Raw genomic sequence first — 20,525 nt, 5'->3', positions numbered from 1 at the left:
AAAGGAATCTAGCAAAATGAGTGTTTTGGAAGTAATAACAACAAATAATGCTAGTTTTGTCCGAATGAACTAAGCACGGGAAAGGACGAACAAATTGACGTTATACTGTGTCATAGAACAACTAACCCTACTTAATTAAATGATATCAAATGAACAAAAATACATAACACCACAAATGAACAAAACGCATATTGTGAAAACATAAGCAAGAAATTATCCTACCAATTTCGATATTGCATTTTTTGAACTTTTGACATAACATCTCCTTATTTAATGCTTGAGGTTTACTAACCTTTGAACCTCGGCAAACTTAGGACGGCAAACACGACCCCGACGGAATTCAAGCCAGACCTCACTGGACGCGGAACAACGACGAAACCTCGGACTAACACCTCGACAAACCAAAGATGACCTCGATGGAAAGCTTGGACCCCACAACTGTCGACGCCCCAAGATTGTTGGTTGCTGCTGTATCTCCGACGCAGCAACTGGTGCATGAAGCTGCAGCAGAAGGGTCGTTTGGATGTGAGGAAGGGGCAGTTATGGAGGTGGTCGTGGTTCGTTGCCGGGGTGCGAGGGTGGGTGATGGGGCTGTTGGTTTTGCTGGACGTGAGGAGGAGGGGGTTCGACGGGAGGTTGTTGGTTGAAGGTGGTGTTTGGACGATGCCGGCAGTCGTTTGGACGTGGGGGTGCGACTGGACGAGCTGGTCGCGACTGGTTTTTTGGGTAGGGTTGTTGCTGGTGGTTTGTTGGTTTCGGACGTGAGGTCGAGGAACAGTGGCAACGTGGGGGGGGGGAAGCTGGACGTGAAGGAGTCGGACGCAGGTGGTTTGTTGGTGGTTTTGGACGTGAGGCTGGTGGTTTTCGACAGTGGGGGTGACGGCTTTAATGGAGGTGGGCGTTTGGTGATGTTCCGGCGAGGGGGATGGTGCGTGGGGGTGCCGGAAGGGATGGAGGGAGCTGTGGTTTAGGTGATGTACGCCGGTGGTCGACGAGGGGAGGGGAACTGGTGGTGATGGGAGCTGAAACCTTTTTTTTGGACTGGTTTTTTCCTTTTTAGTCATAGGGTTTTTCGTGCCTTTTCTTGAGGAAGAAGACCCGTGAATAGTGCCCCTCCTCCAATTTTCAAAAGTCCTCCCTTCCTTTGGCTTTCTGTCCGTGCTTTGTATGGGTTTGCCTCAGAAATTGAGCCCCACGCGTGGTGGGGTTCGAGACTTATGTCCCCCACGCGTGGTGGGGTTCCCCATGTGTCCTGGACACGGTTTATTACGGGCTAGGTCCGAAAATTAGGCCTAAAACCGGGTAGTTTAAACCCGAATATTATTCTTTTGCCCGGACCCAAGAAATAGGAACACGTTGCTTAACTAGTCCTATGTAAGCGAAATAACTACCAAAAATAAGACTAGTATTTAAACAAAACTATATTTTTTTAAATATTTTTCAAGGTTTAAAATAGCTACAAAATATTAATAAAACTATTTTTTTGTAATTTTCGTTTTAAATATTAAGATAAAATATGAGGTAATATTTTTTTGTATTTTTCAAAGTTAAAATGACTATAGAATATTAATAAAACTATTTTTTTTTGTAATTTTCGAAATTATATAAAGTACAAAAATAAAGTGCAATTTTTGTATTTTTCAAGTTTATGAGAGATACATAAACTAAAATTTATATATATATATATATTTTTTTTTTGAGATTTTTCTTTTTGCAACGAAATAAAGTAAAAAATAGTTAAAATAGCTATATTAGTCCTAAATTAGATATTTTAAGCTAAGAGCGTAAAAATTCCCGGGGAGGGTCAAAAATCACGTGCTTACAGCTGCCCCTCTTTGACTGGAAACACGAAGAGTTTTCCGACAAAGAACGACTAGCCGTGTTTTTGACCCGACCATTACTTGGACGGACTACACTTCAGGAAAGGGAGGGAATGTGACCGAGCCCTGGTATCTGAGCTGCCTACATATCCTTGGTTATACAGGAATCAGGCCACGTGTAGTTCGGAAATGAGAGAGATAGTGAAGTGTACCGAGGTGAAGAGCCGATCGAGGTGCCGTTCCGTTGAGGTTCCGGTCCGCGGTCCTGTCATTACAACAAAAATGAAAACTGAAAAAGACTAACTAAGCCTATCAGCTACTAGTTACAAGGATTCCTATCTCTTAAGTCTTCTGAAACTTGGTCTTGAGTCTTGAATGGTGCTTCATACAGACTTTGGATTTGAATCTTGATACTTGCTAGATGTAGGCGCTAGTTCTTGAGCAGACCACATTTGTTCTTCACTTCCGTATTTTCTCTTTTTTGTTTTTCTCTTTTCTTGTTCTTCTTTTTTTTTTTTTTTTTTTGGTGACCAGCTTCTGTTAATCATCCCAGACTATTGATTCGCGTTCTTGAGGCGAGCTTCTATCTTGGATTGAATGCTGGGGATTTCTGTTGCAATCCTTCTGCTTTCCAGTGGGTCACTGCTTGATCTTTGACAGGCGGACTCCTGACTTCTTCGATCTTTGACATACCACAAACTCCGTTCTATAGGCGGGTCCCTGACAATCAAAACAAACAAAATTTCCTAACCCAGTTTGCACTGGGGAGGTTTGTGAGTCGTTAGCAAAATCGTAGCCCACTGATACTACTGATGCAGTGCTGAGAGTGAACTAAACACTAGATTAGGATGTATTCCCTTGTTATACAGGTGGGCGCCTAACTTCAATGCTTGAAATGTAAGGACTGAAATGTATTCCTCTGTTCTATGGGCGGGCTCCCAACTTCAACACTTGTAATGAAAAAGACTGAAATGTATGCCTCTCGTTATACAGGTGGGCGCCTGGCTTTAGGAAAATGACTTTTTTTTTTTTTTTCAAACGTTTTTTTTTTCAAGACAACTTAGGAGGAAATGCATCTCCTATGGGTAAAACTTAACTTTGAGGAAGTGCGTTTCCTGTGGGTACAATAAACTTAGGAAGTGCGTCTCCTATGGGTACAATAAACTTAGGAAGTGCGTCTCCTATTGGTAGAACTGAACTTAGGAAGTGCGTCTCCTATGGGTGAAATGAACTTAGGAAGTGCGTCTCCTATTGGTGAAACTTGCTCTAGGAAGTGCGTCTCCTATGGTGAGAACTGAACTTAGGAAGTGCGTCTCCTATGGTAAAACTGAACTTAGGAGGAAATGCATCTCCTATGGGTGAAACTGAAACAAACCTAGGAGGAAATGCATCTCCTATGGGTAAAACTAAAACTTAGGAGGAAATGCATCTCCTATGGGTAAAGACGTGGAATGTATGCCTCTATTATCTGGGCGGGCTCCCAATTTCAACACTTGAAATAAAAAGACTGAATGTATGCCTCTGTTATCTGGGCGGGCTCCCAATTTCAACACTTAAAATAAAAGACTGAATGTATGCCTCTGTTATCTGGGCGGGCTCCCAATTTCAACACTTAAAATAAAAGACTGAATTTATGCCTCTGTTATCTGGGCGGGCTCCCAATTTCAACACTTAAAATTAAAGACTGAATGTATTCCTCTGTTATTATGGGCGGGCTCCCAATTTCAACACTTGAAAGTAAAAACTGAATGTATGCCTCTGTTATCTGGGCGGGCTCCCAACTTCAACACTTAAAATAAAAGACTGAAACCAACATATCCTATTTGAGGGCGGATGAACCCAACATATCCTATTTGAGGGCGGATGAACCCAACAGATCCTATTTGAGGGCGGATTAACCCAACAGATCCTATTTGAGGGCGGATTAACCCGACAGATCCTATTTGAGGGCGGATTAACCCAACAGATCCTATTTGAGGGCGGATTAACCCAACAGATCCTATTTGAGGGCGGATGAACCCAACAGATCCCATTTGAGGGCGGATGAACCCAACAGATCCTATTTGAGGGCGGATTAACCCAACAGATCCTATTTGAGGGCGGATTAACCCAACTTAAAATAAAAGACTGAATGTATGCCTCTATTATCTGGGCGGGCTCCCAACTTCGACACTTGAAAAAATAAAAAGACTGAATTTATGCCTCTGTTATCTGGGCGGGCTCCCAACTTCAACACTTAAAATAAAAGACTGAAACCAACATATCCTATTTGAGGGAGGATGAACCCAACATATCCTATTTGAGGGCGGATGAACCCAACAGATCCTATTTGAGGGCGGACTAACCCAACAGATCCTATTTGAGGGCGGATTAACCCAATTTCAACACTTAAAAGTAAAGACCGAATGTATGCCTCTATTATCTGGGCGGGCTCCCAATTTCAACACCTGAAATGAAAAGACTGAAATGAAAAGACTGAATTTATGCCTCTGTTATCTGGGCGGGCTCCCAACTTCAATACTTGAAAATAAAGACTGAATGTATTCCTCTGTTATTATGGGCGGGCTCCCAACTTCAATGCTTGAAAATAAAGACTGAAATGTATTCCTCTGTTATTATGGGCGGGCTCCCAATTTCAACACTTGAAAGTAAAGACTGAATGTATTCCTCTGTTATTATGGGCGGGCTCCCAATTTCAACACTTCTGGAAATATAAAGACTGAATTGTATGCCTCTGTTATTTGGGCGGGCTCCCAATTTCAACACCTCTGGAAATATAAAGACTGAATTGTATGCCTCTGTTATCTGGGCGGGCTCCCAATTTCAACAACTTAGGACTGGTAAAACTAAACTTAGGAGGAAATGCCTCTCCTATGGTTAAAACATAAACTTAGGAGGAAATGCGTCTCCTATAGGTAAAATTAAACTTAGGAGGAAATGCGTCTCCTATGGGTAAAACTTAGGAAGTGCGTCTCCTATTGGCAAAACTAGACCTAGGAAGTGTATCTCCTATTAGTAAAGACATGGAATGTATTCCCTTGTTATACAGGTGGGCGCCTGATGGTAAAGACATGAGATGTATTCCCTTGTTATACAGGTGGGTGCCTGAAATATGAAATGCACAGACAAAAAGTATTCCTCTCGTTATTCAGGTGGGCGCCTGTCTTTTTTTGAGAAAATTTTTTTGAGAAAATTTTCGCGATGAGAAAATTTTCTGCCCCGGTTTGATGATCTTCTTTATGGCTTGTTCTTCCTCCATCTGTAACATTTCTTTTCCCTGTTTCAAATCAAAGAAAGATTTTGTTAGTTTTAAAAAAAAAAAAACATGGTTGCTTTCCCTTTTTCTTTTTTCTTTTTTTTTTTTTTCTTTTTTTTTTCGGCGTTCCATTACACTATCAGAACTTGCTGGGGATGATACTATTTATTGGGGATGATATTACTGTTGGGGATCATGTCCCTGCTGGTGAACACATTCCCGTTGGGGGTGATTTTCCTCTTCTTTCCTTGCTCCACATTGTCCGACCTTTTTGGAATTTGGTCGGTGATCGGCCAAGGATGCTCTTGCATCTCGTCCCCTTTTCACTATACCCCCTTGACATTTAGGCCAACTCATCATTCGGTATTGCAACAAATGTCTTTTCCGTTTCATTGTATTATCTTTGGCATGTCCTGTTCGCCTTTTGCTTCGCAGCATTTTGGCAATTAGTAGTAAGCTCTGAAAAACAAAATCCTTCTAAAAAACAAACTACTGGAGAAAAACACTATAAACCCAAAATAAAAAGTGATGACTTTAAAAAGATGAAAGAAAAAGTCTTTCTGAACAAATGTTGGGGAAAGAGAAAAAATAAAAGAACTTATCCGAATGGTACAATCAATCCCAATGATCATGTCATGCATTTCTGGATTAACCAACTCAGTCTATTCATATCGATCAATTTTTCTGACGGCCTTACTTTGCTGGGGATGTGCAGAAGCCCAACTTTCGCCGGATGCGGATCTTATCTTGCTAGCCCCCTTTATATCCTTGTCGCCTCATAGTGCCCTTCGAGGGGTTTTCACTGATGAGGCTCTCTCATTTCTCTCAATTCTCGTCGCCTTATGGTGCCTGTGAAGGTTTTCACCGATAAGACTCTTCTTATTTTATTTTCTAAGCTGGAGATTGAAGTGTTACCGACATGACTCTTTGCTGGGGATGTGCAGAAGCCCAACTTTCGCCGGATGCGGCCCATTTTTTGTCAATCTTATCTTGCTAGCCCCCTTTATATCCTTGTCGCCTCATAGTGCCCTTCGAGGGGTTTTCACTGATGAGACTCTCTCATTTCTCTCAATTCTCATCGCCTTATGGTGCCGATATGACTCTTTGCTGGGGATTCTTTAGGTTATCAATTCGTTGCCGACTTTCTCTACTTTTATTTGCTTAACTTGGCTTTCCTCGGATTCTGATCGGGAGGTCTTTTTTGGACATCAACATGTTTTTTTTTTTTTTTTTTTTTTATGGCTAAAAGAAAAAGAGGGCATCAAAAAGGGTTCAAAATAATTCTGATGGGTAAAAACCATTACAACTCTTGGAATCGAACTTCTTTCCCAACATTACAAACATAACTTCTGCCCCAGTTTCTTGCTTGGGGATTCTTATTTTTTGGTTACACTATGACCGAGCCGTGAGGCGCCTACGTATCCTTCTTTGAGGAATCAGGTCAAACGTAGTTCACAACTCCCTTTTTCTTTTTCTTTTTTTTTTCTTTTCTTTTCTTTGTGACTTTTCTTTTTATTATCATTATATTTTTCTTCTCTTTTTTCTTATTTTCATTACTGATTCCAAAAGAGGGGTATGAAAGAATAAATAAGGCTCAAAAGGGGAAGCAAAGGTTAAAATGTTTGGATAGAAGAAAAAATTGCCTCCGTCATTTCATTCTCCGATAAATGCCAAGTATAAACAAACAAACAACAATTAATAGCCATGTCGATGCATCTTCCCTCGACATCTGTCTGACATGAAGTGCAACTGGATAACATCTTGGTCACAATAGACGGCCACTGCCAATTCGGGACAAATTTGCCATTTTGTTTTGGCCTGATGTGGGAGGATCCGTTTCAACACTTGCTGTCCCTCTTTAAATTTCCTGATATCGTCTGCATCCCCTAAATTGATGTCTTATGCGTCATTTAAGTTGGGCTTGGATTTCTCTTCCAACTAGCTTAACTCTCTGTTTGTCTCTTTGAAGGCTTTATTATCATCGTATCCCAATTCGTCATCGCTATTGACCTTTTGTATAATCAGTTCGAAATCAGATTGATTTTTAGACTAAGTTGAAAATCCGTTACGCATGCCATGTCATTGGGATCAGTATAAAGAGCATTGTTTAGAAAGAGAAAAGGAAGAAAAATAGACTCAAAACAAAATAAGAAGAGAAAAGCTTTCGCTTTATAGAAATACGGGATAACAGAGTTTCACACTAAAACAAAACTGGATTACAACTCTGCAATAATCCAAACAAGAAAAGAAAATCAGAGCCCACTACCAAGACTCCCTTCGTATAGGAAGAGGAGTAGCCGTCCAATTGTTGATTTTTTTTTGTTTTTTGGAACTATTTTCACCGGCACGGATCGTCATTAATGTTTGGCGGCTCTGGAACCTGAACCTCGATCCTATTTGTGTTGATGAGCTCTTGCACGGCATTCTTCAACTTCCAACATCTCTCAGTATCGTGTCCGGGAGCCCCCGAACAATATTCACAACTTGCTAAAGGGTCAAGATTTTCAGGAAGGGGATTTGGTAATTTGGGCTCAATAGGATTCAATAGGCCTAACTGCCTCAATTTGTGGAACACGGTAGTATAGGATTCTCCCAGCGGAGTATATTTCTGCTTCCTCTCATTCTTAAAATCTTGATTCCCCCGGAAACCTGACCCTGGAGGATTTCTATAGGCCCTCGGAAGTGGATATATGTTTGGTGGAGGTGGGTATGTATTTTGGGGAGCCGGCGCACGCCATTGTGCGTATGCTGGAGAGTGGGTATAGGTTTGTGCATGATGAATGGAAAAATGGGGATCTGGCAGTGGGTAATAATGTTGTGGAGGGCTATATGGAGTGCGGGGGTAATTTTGGTGGTAGGGTCGTAGTTGGCTATAGTAGGGTGACGGGCCTCTAAATCCGAACCATGTTCCCGACTCAACAGTCGTGACATATTCTTTCTTCTCCTTCCCCAGTACACCCTCAGTGCCGCTCTGGATGGCCTGAGTGGTTGCTTTGATTGCCGAATAGCTCAGGATTTTGTTGGACCTGAGTCCCTCTTCGATCATACCGCCCATTTTAACTACTTCATTGAAAGATTTACCAACTGTCGTCACTAGATGACCAAAGTAAGTTGGCTCCAAGGTTTGTAAGAAGTAGTCCACCATCTCTCCCTCTCTCATGGGAGGATCGACTCTGGCTGCTTGTTCTCTCCAGCGGAACCCAAACTCGCGAAAACTTTCCCCGGGTTCTTTCCGGGTCCTCAACAATGTGAGACGGTCAGGGACTATCTCGAGATTGTATTGAAAATGACTCGCGAAAGCCTGCGCCAGATCATCCCAAGTGTACCATCTGCTGGAATCCTGTTTGGTATACCATTCGAGTGCCGATCCGCTCAGACTTTGGCCAAAATAGGCTATCAGCAGTTCATCTTTACCGCCTGCCCCTCTCATTTTACTACAGAATCCCCGCAAATGTGCCATGGGATCACCGTGCCCTTCATATAAATCAAACTTAGGCATCCTTGAACCCAGCCAGGAGTTGGACATCCGGGAAAGGGCATAGATCTTTGTAGGCCACGCTGACCTGGTTGCCCAATCCATGCAGGTTCCTGAAGGACTGCTCCAGGCTTTTGAATTTCCTCAATACCTCATCTTGTTCTGGGGCTTTAATCGACTTTTCAATTTCTGCCGGTGCCTCCAAATGTGGATTGTAGGCATGTGGTTCGGGGGCATGGAATGTAGGCTCAGGGGGATAGTATTGCGTATCGGGAGCCTGAAGCAATGGCTCGCTGTTTGATTTTTGCAGGGTGTCTGATATGGGTCCCATAAAAGTGGGACCATTTGGTATTGGGAGAGGTTGATGGGGTGGTGGAGCTTGGGAATCATGGGGGCTTCTCTCCTGATGATAACGGTGATTCGGGAGGCTTGTTGAAGGGCCGGAGTGAGGGTATTCCGGCATGTGCCCCAACGGCTCAGGGCTCTTTTGTGATTTGGCTAGAGCTAGCTGCATTGCATTCATCTCTAATCCCATCCTTTCTATCTTTTCCATTGCTTCCTTTAACAACTGGCTCACCGGCCTTTCTTCCTCGGTACTATTCTCTGAAGTAGTCATGCTTGTTGTTATCGGTCCTTTGGATATAGTTTGGTAAGGGTGTGTTGCCAGAATTCTTTAACAACTAACTGTTTGAGATTCGGAAAACAACAAACTTGTTAGCGTTTAGAGTTTAACAGATTTGACAACAACACATTGAGGATGCAATGCCCCTAGGCAGTTAACCGTTTCTAACATGCTTTGCTTTAAACAACATGCGTCACCCCGACTTGTTTATTTGCCCCTTTGAAGTACTTTGGGAACCCCTGTATTTTATTTTATTTTGTATTTCCTTTTCCTCTTTTTTTTTTCTTTCTTTCTTTATTAAAAGCGGTCGAATCTTATGGGGATTGCCTACGTATCATGACCCCGCATGAATCAGACCTTGCGTAGTTCGGACCAATAAAAGCTAAACAATAATACACATTTTTCAATTTTAAAACAAACTAGGTTTCAAAGGTTTGAAGATGACCTGCAAACTTGAAAATCAAACAACCCACATATTCTAATCAAAAGATTTACAAACTCAAAAACAAAAGGCTGACCCCCTTTCTCTGTTTGACAAATGCAACCGAACGGTTATTTTTGCAAACGTGTGGCCCCTTCCAAATTCCACATGAATTCGAGGCCGAAGAGGATTATTTTATGACACTTTTACAAACTTGTCCGTTCTTTTACGAAAATAACCTTTCGACAACTGAAAGATACTCTAAGGCTATTTCGGCAAGAACGGTTTAAGACGCGGCCGAAGCTGGGTCGGCTTATTTTGACCAAAATCCGAACGGTATTCACCTAACTGCTGACTCTTTGTTTTTTTTTCAAATTACAATGAAAACGTGGAGTTGCAAACACGGCCCTTCAGCGCCTCGGGGACGAAGATTTTTAAGGCTGTGCGGGTCAACTGGACCAAACTCCTAAACATGACCCAAAAGGTGGTTGTTTATGCAAAGTCAGCCTTCCGGCGTCCCTTTCGGGAACATTAGGCTATTTATGACAAAACAGCATCACCTGACTTATTTATGACTCTTTTTATCAATTTTCAAATTAGAAAACTCTATACTGCAAACACGGCCTTTCAACGTCTCGGGGACGAAGATTTTTAAGGCTGTGTGGGTCAACTGGACCAAATCTTAAATATGACCCAAAGGTGGCTGTTTATGCAAAGTCAGCCTTCCGGCGTCCCTCTCGGGAACATTCGGCTATGTCTTGATAAAACAACGTCACCCGACTTCTTTATGACAAAATTAAAATTTGACATATTATTCTTTTATTATTATTTATTTGTTTTTGGCTTTTTAGCAAAAGGTGGGGTTGGACCCGATGAGGGTTGCCTACGTATCTCACATCCGGTGAGAATCAAACCCGCGTAGTTCGGGCAAATAAACTATTTTTGAGAAGATCCTTTTCCATTTTCTATTTTTTTTTTGTTTTATTATTTTTCCCACAACAATCAAATAGACTATTATTCTATTATTTTTCATTTATAACAAACAAACGAATTAACGAAAAACATAAAACATTCCTTCTTTTTGAGAAGGTGGGGTTGGACCCGATGAGGGTTGCCTACGTATCTCACATCCGGTGAGAATCAAACCCGCGTAGTTCGGTCAAATAAGAATAAGTAGGCAAATAATAATAAGCAGATGAACTAACTCTTTTTTTTGAATTTTCGTTTAAAAGAACTACTTTAAAAGAAGCAAGGAAATATTATTTTTTGATTGATTTTCTTTTTAAAAGAAGGACTAATATTTTTTGGATTTTCGTTTTTTTTTATTTTTATTCTAAAGAAAAGAAGAAAATATTTTCGGAATTTTACCTTCAATATGAGAAAGGCTTCTAAAATGTTTTTTTTTTGAATTTTGAATTTCTAAAGAAGAATCAAAATGTTTTCGGATTTTTATTTATCTATTTTATCTTTTTGAATTTTGAACTTTCTTTTGAATTTTTTTGGATTATATATATACTTATTTTTGGAACAAACAATAAAACTCTTTTTATTTTTATTTCTGGCATTTTCATAGACAAACAAAATAAAATAAAATAAAACATTTTTTTAAAAAAAAAACAAACTCTTTTTCATTTTCATTTAATGGCAAAACAAACTATTTTCTTTAATATTTTTTTTAAAAAAACAGACAGAACAATGGTGATTTTTTTTTATTTTTCCTTTGCTTTTAATATAACAAACTAACAAGACATTTTTTCATTTTTAAAATTTCGGCAGAGTTTCGACTCTACTCGGACTTCTATGCTGTTATTTTCTCCTCTTTTTCACGATTTATTTTTAATCTGTGGAAAATAATGAAAACATACAAAATCTTTTTGAATTTTCATGCTTTGTTTTATTTGTAATTTTTTTTTATTTATTATTTCTTTCAAAAATGTGGCATGGGAGACATAACGATTTCCAAGACTTCTTGGATTCCGCAAATGCTCCCCATGCGCTTTTCCCAACATATGAAGCGTGGGGGACATATGGGAATTCCAAGACTTCTTGGATTCCACAAATGTTCCCCATGCTTTGATTAAAATAACATCATGCTGGAAATGACCCAATGACCCATACGCCCTTGACTAAATACAACATGTAGCACATAGGATGCCGAAAGATTGTCTATTATTTTCAGGTTGCTTGTCCTAGACGGACCCAACCCCTGTGTTGAGTCCCCTAAGTCAAATGCACATGATGCAAATAAACGTTCCTACTAGGGATCCGGCATGTGGCTTTGTTATACTAGGTTCAGACCTGGGTGTTTGTTCTAGACCTGGCTTACCCGAGCGGACAGCTCGAGCCGAGGGGGGGCAGCGTACCGGGAATACAGAAGCTTCACCGGCTTAGCAACTTGTCCGAACCTCGTTCTAAATTGGGATTTGACACTATACAGAAAAGAAGTCGTACGAAGTACACCCTTCTTCATGATTCAGAAGACTCAGAAAGGATATGGGTTTCGGCACAGTTTATATACAGTTCAAATAATATCAAAGCGGTAAAAGCAGCATTTAACACATTAGGCTCAAACATGTAAAAATCAGATAATAGATAAAGCCAAATAATAACAATTATTTTAAGCTCGAATTCTTAACCCTGAACCAGTGGTTCTGGGTACTGGTCCCCAGCAGAGTCGCCAGAGCTGTCACACCTCCTTTTTCCGCACCCGAGGGCGCAGGGGGAGTTTTTTCCAATTAAAGGACAATCGAAACGGGATTCGTTTAATTATTTCAGAGTCGCCACTTGGGAGATTTAGGGTGTCCCAATTCACCAATTTTAATCCCGAATCGAGGAAAATAATGACTCTATATTACAGTCTGCGTACCAGAAATCTAGATAAGGAATTCTGTTAACTCGGGAGAAGGTGTTAGGCATTCCCGAGTTCCGTGGTTTTAGCACGGTCGCTCAACTGTTATATTTGGCTTATTTATCTGATTTTTAATACAATATGAACTTATGTGCAAATTTATCTTTTAACCGCTTTATTATCATTATTTTTTAGGAATGTGAACATCGCTTAAAACATATCTTTGGACTGTGTCACATGAAATGCACCCACAATCCGAAACATATTTTATTTGATGTTTTAGGATTTGGATTTGGGTCGCATGAAATGCACACCCGAGTTTAAGAAAGTAAATTATTAAAGGCGCGCCTAAAGCAACTAGCACATTATTATGTTGGGTAGGGCCGTGAATTTTGCTAAACGGCCCGTCCCGGAATCTAAGTATTTAATACTTATATTTTGTGAGGGCTCCGCAATCTGTACATTTTTTATTTTTTTTGGCGAAGCTAGTCTCGTTTTTTTTTCTTTTTGTTTATTTATTTATTTGTTTTTATTTACCTTTTTTATTTTAATTTTTTTTTAAAAGGATGCCATTTTTACGCCTTTAACCATACTAAACCTTATAGCCTATTTACAACTGAAATCTCATAACTCGTTACAAATTTAATAAAAGGAATCTAGCAAAATGAGTGTTTTGGAAGTAATAACAACAAATAATGCTAGTTTTGTCCGAATGAACTAAGCACGGGAAAGGACGAACAAATTGACGTTATACTGTGTCATAGAACAACTAACCCTACTTAATTAAATGATATCAAATGAACAAAAATACATAATACCACAAATGAACAAAACGCATATGGTGAAAACATAAGCAAGAAATTATCCTACCAATTTCTATATTGCATTTTTTGAACTTTTGACATAACATCTCCTTATTTAATGCTTGAGGTTTACTAACCTTTGAACCTCGGCAAACTTAGGACGGCAAACACGACCCCGACGGAATTCAAGCCAGACCTCACTGGACACGGAACAACGACGAAACCTCGGACTAACACCTCGACAAACCAAAGATGACCTCGATGGAAAGCTTGGACCCCACAACTGTCGACGCCCCAAGATTGTTGGTTGCTGCTGTATCTCCGACGCAGCAACTGGTGCATGAAGCTGCAGCAGAAGGGTCGTTTGGATGTGAGGAAGGGGCAGTTATGGAGGTGGTCGTGGTTCGTTGCCGGGGTGCGAGGGTGGGTGATGGGGCTGTTGGTTTTGCTGGACGTGAGGAGGAGGGGGTTCGACGGGAGGTTGTTGGTTGAATGTGGTGTTTGGACGATGCCGGCAGTCGTTTGGACGTGGGGGTGCGACTGGACGAGCTGGTCGCGACTGGTTTTTTGGGTAGGGTTGTTGCTGGTGGTTTGTTGGTTTCGGACGTGAGGTCGAGGAACAGTGGCAACGTGGGGGGGGGGGGGAAGCTGGACGTGAAGGAGTCGGACGCAGGTGGTTTGTTGGTGGTTTTGGACGTGAGGCTGGTGGTTTTCGACAGTGGGGGTGACGGCTTTAATGGAGGTGGGCGTTTGGTGATGTTCCGGCGAGGGGGATGGTGCGTGGGGGTGCCGGAAGGGATGGAGGGAGCTGCGGTTTAGGTGATGTACGCCGGTGGTCGACGAGGGGAGGGGAACTGGTGGTGATGGGAGCTGAAACCTTTTTTTTGGACTGGTTTTTTCCTTTTTAGTCGTAGGGTTTTTCGTGCCTTTTCTTGAGGAAGAAGACCCGTGAATAGTGCCCCTCCTCCAATTTTCAAAAGTCCTCCCTTCCTTTGGCTTTCTGTCCGTGCTTTGTATGGGTTTGCCTCAGAAATTGAGCCCCACGCGTGGTGGGGTTCGAGACTTATGTCCCCCACGCGTGGTGGGGTTCCCCATGTGTCCTGGACACGGTTTATTACGGGCTAGGTCCGAAAATTAGGCCTAAAACCGGGTAGTTTAAACCCGAATATTATTCTTTTGTCCGGACCCAAGAAATAGGAACACGTTGCTTAACTAGTCCTATGTAAGCGAAATAACTACCAAAAATAAGACTAGTATTTAAACAAAACTATATTTTTTTAAATATTTTTCAAGGTTTAAAATAGCTACAAAATATTAATAGAACTATTTTTTTTGTAATTTTCGTTTTAAATATTAAGATAAAATATGAGGTAATATTTTTTTGTATTTTTCAAAGTTAAAATGACTATAGAATATTAATAAAACTATTTTTTTTTGTAATTTTCGAAATTATATAAAGTACAAAAATAAAGTGCAATTTTTGTATTTTTCAAGTTTATGAGAGATACATAAACTAAAATTTATATATATATATATATTTTGAGATTTTTCTTTTTGCAACGAAATAAAGTAAAAAATAGTTAAAATAGCTATATTAGTCCTAAATTAGATATTTTAAGCTAAGAGCGTAAAAATTCCCGGGGAGGGTCAAAAATCACGTGCTTACAGGTTCGCTAACGAGTAAGTCTATAGAGTTGACGAAGATACTTCATAAGAGGAAGATTAATATAGCGTGTGTCCAGGAGACTAGGTGGGTTGGATCGAGGGCGAAAAACGTGGATGGGTATAAGTTATGGTACTCTAGAGTCTTGGAGGGTAAGAATGGAGTGGGTATCCTAGTAGATAACCATCTTAGAGAGTCGGTGGTAGAGGTCAGGCGGGTGAATGATAGACTAATGACTATTAAATTGGTGGTGGATGAGTGTACTTTAAATGTCGTTAGTGCGTACGTGCCGCAAGTAGGCTTGGAGGAGGAGATTAAAAGGCGTTTTTGGGAGGGGTTGGATGACATCGTTCGTAGTATTCTGCCTTCGGAGAGGTTATTCATAGGAGGAGATTTCAATGGTCATATTGGGTCATCTGCAGTTGGTTATACTGAGGTGCATGGCGACTTTGGTGTCGGGGAGCGGAACGGAGGGGGCACTTCGCTGTTGGACTTTGCCAAGGCATTCGATCTAGTGATTGCGAACTCAAGTCTTCCGAAACGGGATGAGCATTTGGTTACTTACAAAAGTTCGGTGGCGTAGACTCAGATTGACTATCTCCTCCTCAGGAGATGCGATAGAAGGTTGTGCGAGGATTGCAAAGTTATCCCAGGTGAGACCCTAGCAACGCTACATAGGCTTTTCGTGATGGACGTTGGTATTAGGATAAGGAGGAAGAAGAGGTCAGTACGAGGTTGTCCGAGGATTAGGTGGGGCGCCTTGACTAAGGATAAAGCTCAGGAGTTGGAAGGAAGGTTATCGGCAATGAGAGCTTGGAGAAGTAGTGGGGACGCAAACACTATGTGGTCGACGACGACTGATTATATAAGGAAGACGGCAAGAGAGGTGTTAGGGATATCTTCGGGCCGTACCGGTGGCCACAAAGGAGACTGGTGGTGGAATGCAATTGTCCAAGATAAAGTGGAAGCGAAGAAGGCGGCGTACCTACGGTTCGTAGGGAGCTCTGTAGAGGAGGAGAAGAGAGCGAACAGTGAGAGATATAAGGTAGCTAGGAAAGAGGCGAAGATGGCAGTAATGGAGGCTAAGACGACATCTTTTGCTCGTCTGTATGAGGAACTAGGGAACAAAGGAGGGGAGAAGAAGTTATTCCGACTCGCTAAGGTGACAGAGAGGACAGATCAGGATCTGGACCAAGTGAGGTGCATAAAAGATGATGACGACAAAGTTTTGATGGGGGATGACCAGATTAAGAGGAGATGTCAGACCTACTTTCATAAACTTCTAAATAAAGAACGGGATCAGGATATTGTGCTAGGTGAATTGAGGAATGCCAACAACCCCCATGAATTAAGTTATTGTAGGGATATTGAGGTCGATGAGGTCATGGAGGCAATGCGTAAGATGAAGAGGGGTAGAACTACCGGGCCAGACTAAATTTCGGTTGAACTTTGGAGGTGTGTGGGTAGAGCCGGCTTGGAATGGCTTACTGGGTTGTTTAATGTTATATTCAAGACTAATAAGATGCCTGAAGAGTGGAGGCGGAGTACAATGGTTCCACTGTATAAGAACAAAGGCGATGTTCAGAGCTGTAACAACTATAGGGGTATCAAATTACTGAGTCATACCATGAAAGTCTGGGAGAGAGTGGTAGAAATGAGAGTGCGAAGGACGGTGTCTGTTTCAGATAACCAGTTCGGGTTCATGCCGGGGTGATCTACCACAGAAGCTATCCACCTTATTAGGAGGATGATGGAACAATACAGGGATAAGAAGAACGATCTCCACATAGTGTTTATCGATCTAGAGAAAGCGTACAACAGGGTTCCTAGGGAGGTCCTATGGAGATGCCTAGAGGTTAAAGGGGTCTCGGTTGACTACATTAGGGTGATTAAAGGCATGTATGATGGAGCTAAGACTCGGGTTAAGACAGTAGGAGGCGACTCCGACCATTTTCCGGTTGTTACGGGGTTGCACCAAGGGTCTGCGTTCAGCCATTTCCTATTTGCCTTGGTGATGGATGCCATAACACATCATATTCAAGTGGAGGTGCCATGGTGCATGCTATTTGCTGATGACATAGTCCTAATTGACGAGACACAACGCGACGTCAATGAGAGGCTAGAGGTTTGGAGACATGCCCTTGAGTATAAAGGTTTCAGGCTGAGCAGGACGAAGACGAAATACCTCGAGTGCAAATTTGGGGCCGAGTCGACGAAAACAGGAGTGAAAGTGAGGCTCGACTCTCAAGTCATCCCTAAGAGGGTTAGTTTCAAGTACCTTGGGTCCGTTATTCAGGGGACTTGGGAGATCGACGAGGATGTCACACATCGTATAGGGGTGGGGTGGATGAAGAGGAGGTTAGCAACGAGAGTCTTGTGTGACAAGAAAGTGCCACTGTTACTAAAAGGTAAGTTTTATAGAGCAGTGGTTAGACCTGCTATGTTGTATGGGGCCGGGTGTTGGCCGGTTAAAAATTCACACATCCAGAAGATGAAAGTAGCAGAGATGAGGATGCTGAGGTGGATGTGCGGGCATACAAGGATGGAAAAGATTAGGAATGAAGATATTTGAGAGAAGGTGGGTGTGGCCCCCATGGAGGACAAGATGCGGGAAGCAAGACTCAGATAGTTCGGACACATTCAGAGGAGGAGCACTGATGCACCAGTGAGGAGGTGTGAACGACTGGTTGTGGTGGGCACGAGGAGAGGTAAAGGGAGACCTAAGAAGTATTGGGGGGGGGGAGGTGATCAGGCAGGACATGACACGACTTAGGATTTCTGAGAACATGGCCCTTGACAGGGAATTGTGGAGGTCGAGCATTAAGGTTGTAGGTTAGAGAGTAGTTTGTGAATATTACTGCAGCGCACTAGAGTGAGACTAGCCATTTAGGAGTTAGTCTTAGGATGCTACTGATCAGCTACTGATGCAGGGCTGTATCTGTTGGATATTAGTATACCTTACATCCTTTTCTCCATCCTTTTCGTATTTTCTATATTTCTTATATTGTTGTTATTTTTTTTATTTTATGTTATTTATTATGAGTCTATTGATAGTACTAATATATTGTCTCTCGTTGCTCTCTTGAGTCGAGGGTTTCCTGGAAACATCCTCTCTGCCCCTCGGGGTAAGGGTAAGGTCTGCGTACTTATTATCCTCCCCAGACCCCACTTGTGGGATTACACTGGGTTGTTGTTGTTGTTGTTGTTGTTGTTGTTGTATTATCACTTTTAGCTCGCGCTAGAAATCGTTTACATCTGGTAGCCGAAAAAGTATATAAAATTTATATAATTTTTGTATATAACAATAGAATGTATATATATACACAAAAATATACAAATTTTATACATTTTTTTGGCTATTATTTTTACAATGATGTCATTTTTCTTAAATAGTAACGTGTCAATGTCATTATCGTTATCCTTGAGGAGAAAGGTACTTGGGGAACTTTATGCATCATATATATAATGGAGGGTGGGGTTATAAAGTGCATGGAATAGGATCCACATGTTTACGTTTCTAGAGGTAGTGTACTAATATAAAAACAGAAAAGAAACTTGGCCCAGACTACCAATTACTGGAACCAATTTCGACCCTTTAGGCTTTTAAATGTCATCTTTCTTGTATTTTCACCCGTTTCAGTTTCTGTTTCTTATTTTGGATATATAGATGCATAAAATTAATGTGAAAAAAGAAATTTGCTTCCTTTTATTTGAGTACGTAGGAATATGGTATATGTTCAAAGGCAAAGCAACAACATAAGAAAAAGTGGTGCATGCGTCGATATTTTGTTAGAATAAAATCTGGATTAAATTCTTTAGTTGTTATTCTGTTTGGCTTTGAGCTTTACACTTTATTGCTGAATGCAGGCCCACCGTAAAGATAGTGTAGCTCAATTTAATTTATGAGATCAAGAAAATGAAGATGAATTTGGTTTTAATTTTAGTAGGTGGGGGCGTCAACTGGATTGAAATAATTAAATTTGTCTACGAACTACAGCTAGAAGCAGCCACCCATTAATTGTCTCCAATTAGCAGCTGGACACAATCATAAATCATGAGTCAAATTGTATCATCTTTTTGTGGAAGAAAAAGAGTTAGCAATAACAAACATATGATTAGTGTTGTTACTCTCATTATTATCAATTGCAATTTAAGTTTCCCAAATTCTATGGGGACGAAAAAGAAAATCTAAAGGCTTCAACTTTCAACTGAAAATGAATTATCAAAACTGTTTGGCATAGCTGACAAATCATGTTTCTCCACTTTTTAGCCTTCAACTTTGATTTTTCTTTAAGCTCATTGGTTGCACGGTTGGTAGAATAGGCCTTTCTGCTAGTGTGGTCATCTTTTTTATTTTTGGAAACTTCCGGACAAAACTCATAACTGTTACAGCCTCTGCCACAGCCTCTGTCCTTCGTGTGAGTACGCTGTGCATAACTGGGTACCCCTGTGTAATAGTCTGCAAACCACACAGGAAATGTAAACCGCACTAAGCAAACCCTGTGTAACAGGCTCGACCCAGAAAACATTCAGGGGGATTGATCCCAGGTCATTTGTATGGTCATCTTTGGGAACTAATAGTGTTAGTGAAAAGTCTAAAAAAGTTTTTATTTTTATTTTTACCTAGTATTTGTATTTATTTTGACATACCAATTAATCAGCTAGATTTGTGTTGCATAAGACCTATTCATGGAGGAAGTGCTTCCTGCTAAAAAAAGTTCAATCTCATAGTTCGAACTCGAGATCTTTGATTAAGAGTAGATGGATCTTATCTATCCATCACAAGTTTGGCTATGTAAAGTCAAGTGTTGACGCCTCTTTACATAGGCGGATCAAGAATTTTTAGTACATGGTGCACTACTAAAAATATGGAGGAAAAAATGTATTAAGTGGAAACTGATCTTTATCCCTCTCGGTAAATAACTTTACATTCAACCAAGTGCACCATTCAACCCTCTTGGAGCATGGGTGCCACCAATTAATATTATTCCAATTTTAGAAATTATGTGCATAACATATTAAATTTTGTAGAAAGACCATGAGTTCGCATGTCCTATAATTTTGCATATAAATCCGCCCGGCCGCCTTGTGCATTCAAAAATTAAAGCAATAACTGATGGTAGTATAGACACTTGGAGTTACTAACATCGCCAAATAATGGTGGAACTCAACTTTTTGTTAAATTTTATTTGGTTTAATTTTTTTAGCAAGAATGGTGTAGACTATCAATATTCCTTTGCTTTCCCTTAAAATTTTCTTTTATTTGTTCTTTTCTTTCCCCAAAATTTAACTCCAAAACACACGTATTATAACTGCCATGATTAATAGGTAATAGTAGGCCATGAGCGAACACATTTTAGGTAGAATAAACGTTTTATTTACTAATTTTGTATTTAAAAAAAAAACCATTATGTCAGCTAAAAGCTAACCCCATTAAATATCTAAAGTACCCAAAGATTAATAATTTGAAAGAGATAGTAAGCAATAGAACCGGCCAATTTAAACGTGCAACCCCTTTTACACTGTCAATTAACAAAAACTAAATTTATTTAGAGGTGTGGCTCGAATCAACTGACAAAGAGTCAGGTAAAAATAATGATTTACTCATTAAAAATGA

The 20,525-nt window shown here is 40.7% G+C and overlaps 1 protein-coding gene across 1 annotated transcript; it reads left to right on the top strand.

The window, feature by feature from the left end:
- The first annotated feature begins 15,140 nt into the window (after positions 1 to 15,140).
- LOC138888513 (uncharacterized) lies at positions 15,141 to 15,491 on the top strand. Its single transcript, XM_070170385.1, has one exon. The coding sequence runs from the start codon at positions 15,141 to 15,143 to the stop codon at positions 15,489 to 15,491; it is 351 nt and encodes a 116-aa protein (XP_070026486.1).
- Positions 15,492 to 20,525: the final 5,034 nt, after the last annotated feature.

Source organism: Nicotiana sylvestris, chromosome 3 (genome assembly GCF_000393655.2).
Source record: "Nicotiana sylvestris chromosome 3, ASM39365v2, whole genome shotgun sequence".
Classification (NCBI taxonomy): domain Eukaryota; kingdom Viridiplantae; phylum Streptophyta; class Magnoliopsida; order Solanales; family Solanaceae; genus Nicotiana; species Nicotiana sylvestris.
Note: the sequence above shows the minus strand (reverse complement) of the source record. Positions and strands in the feature narration are given on the sequence as shown.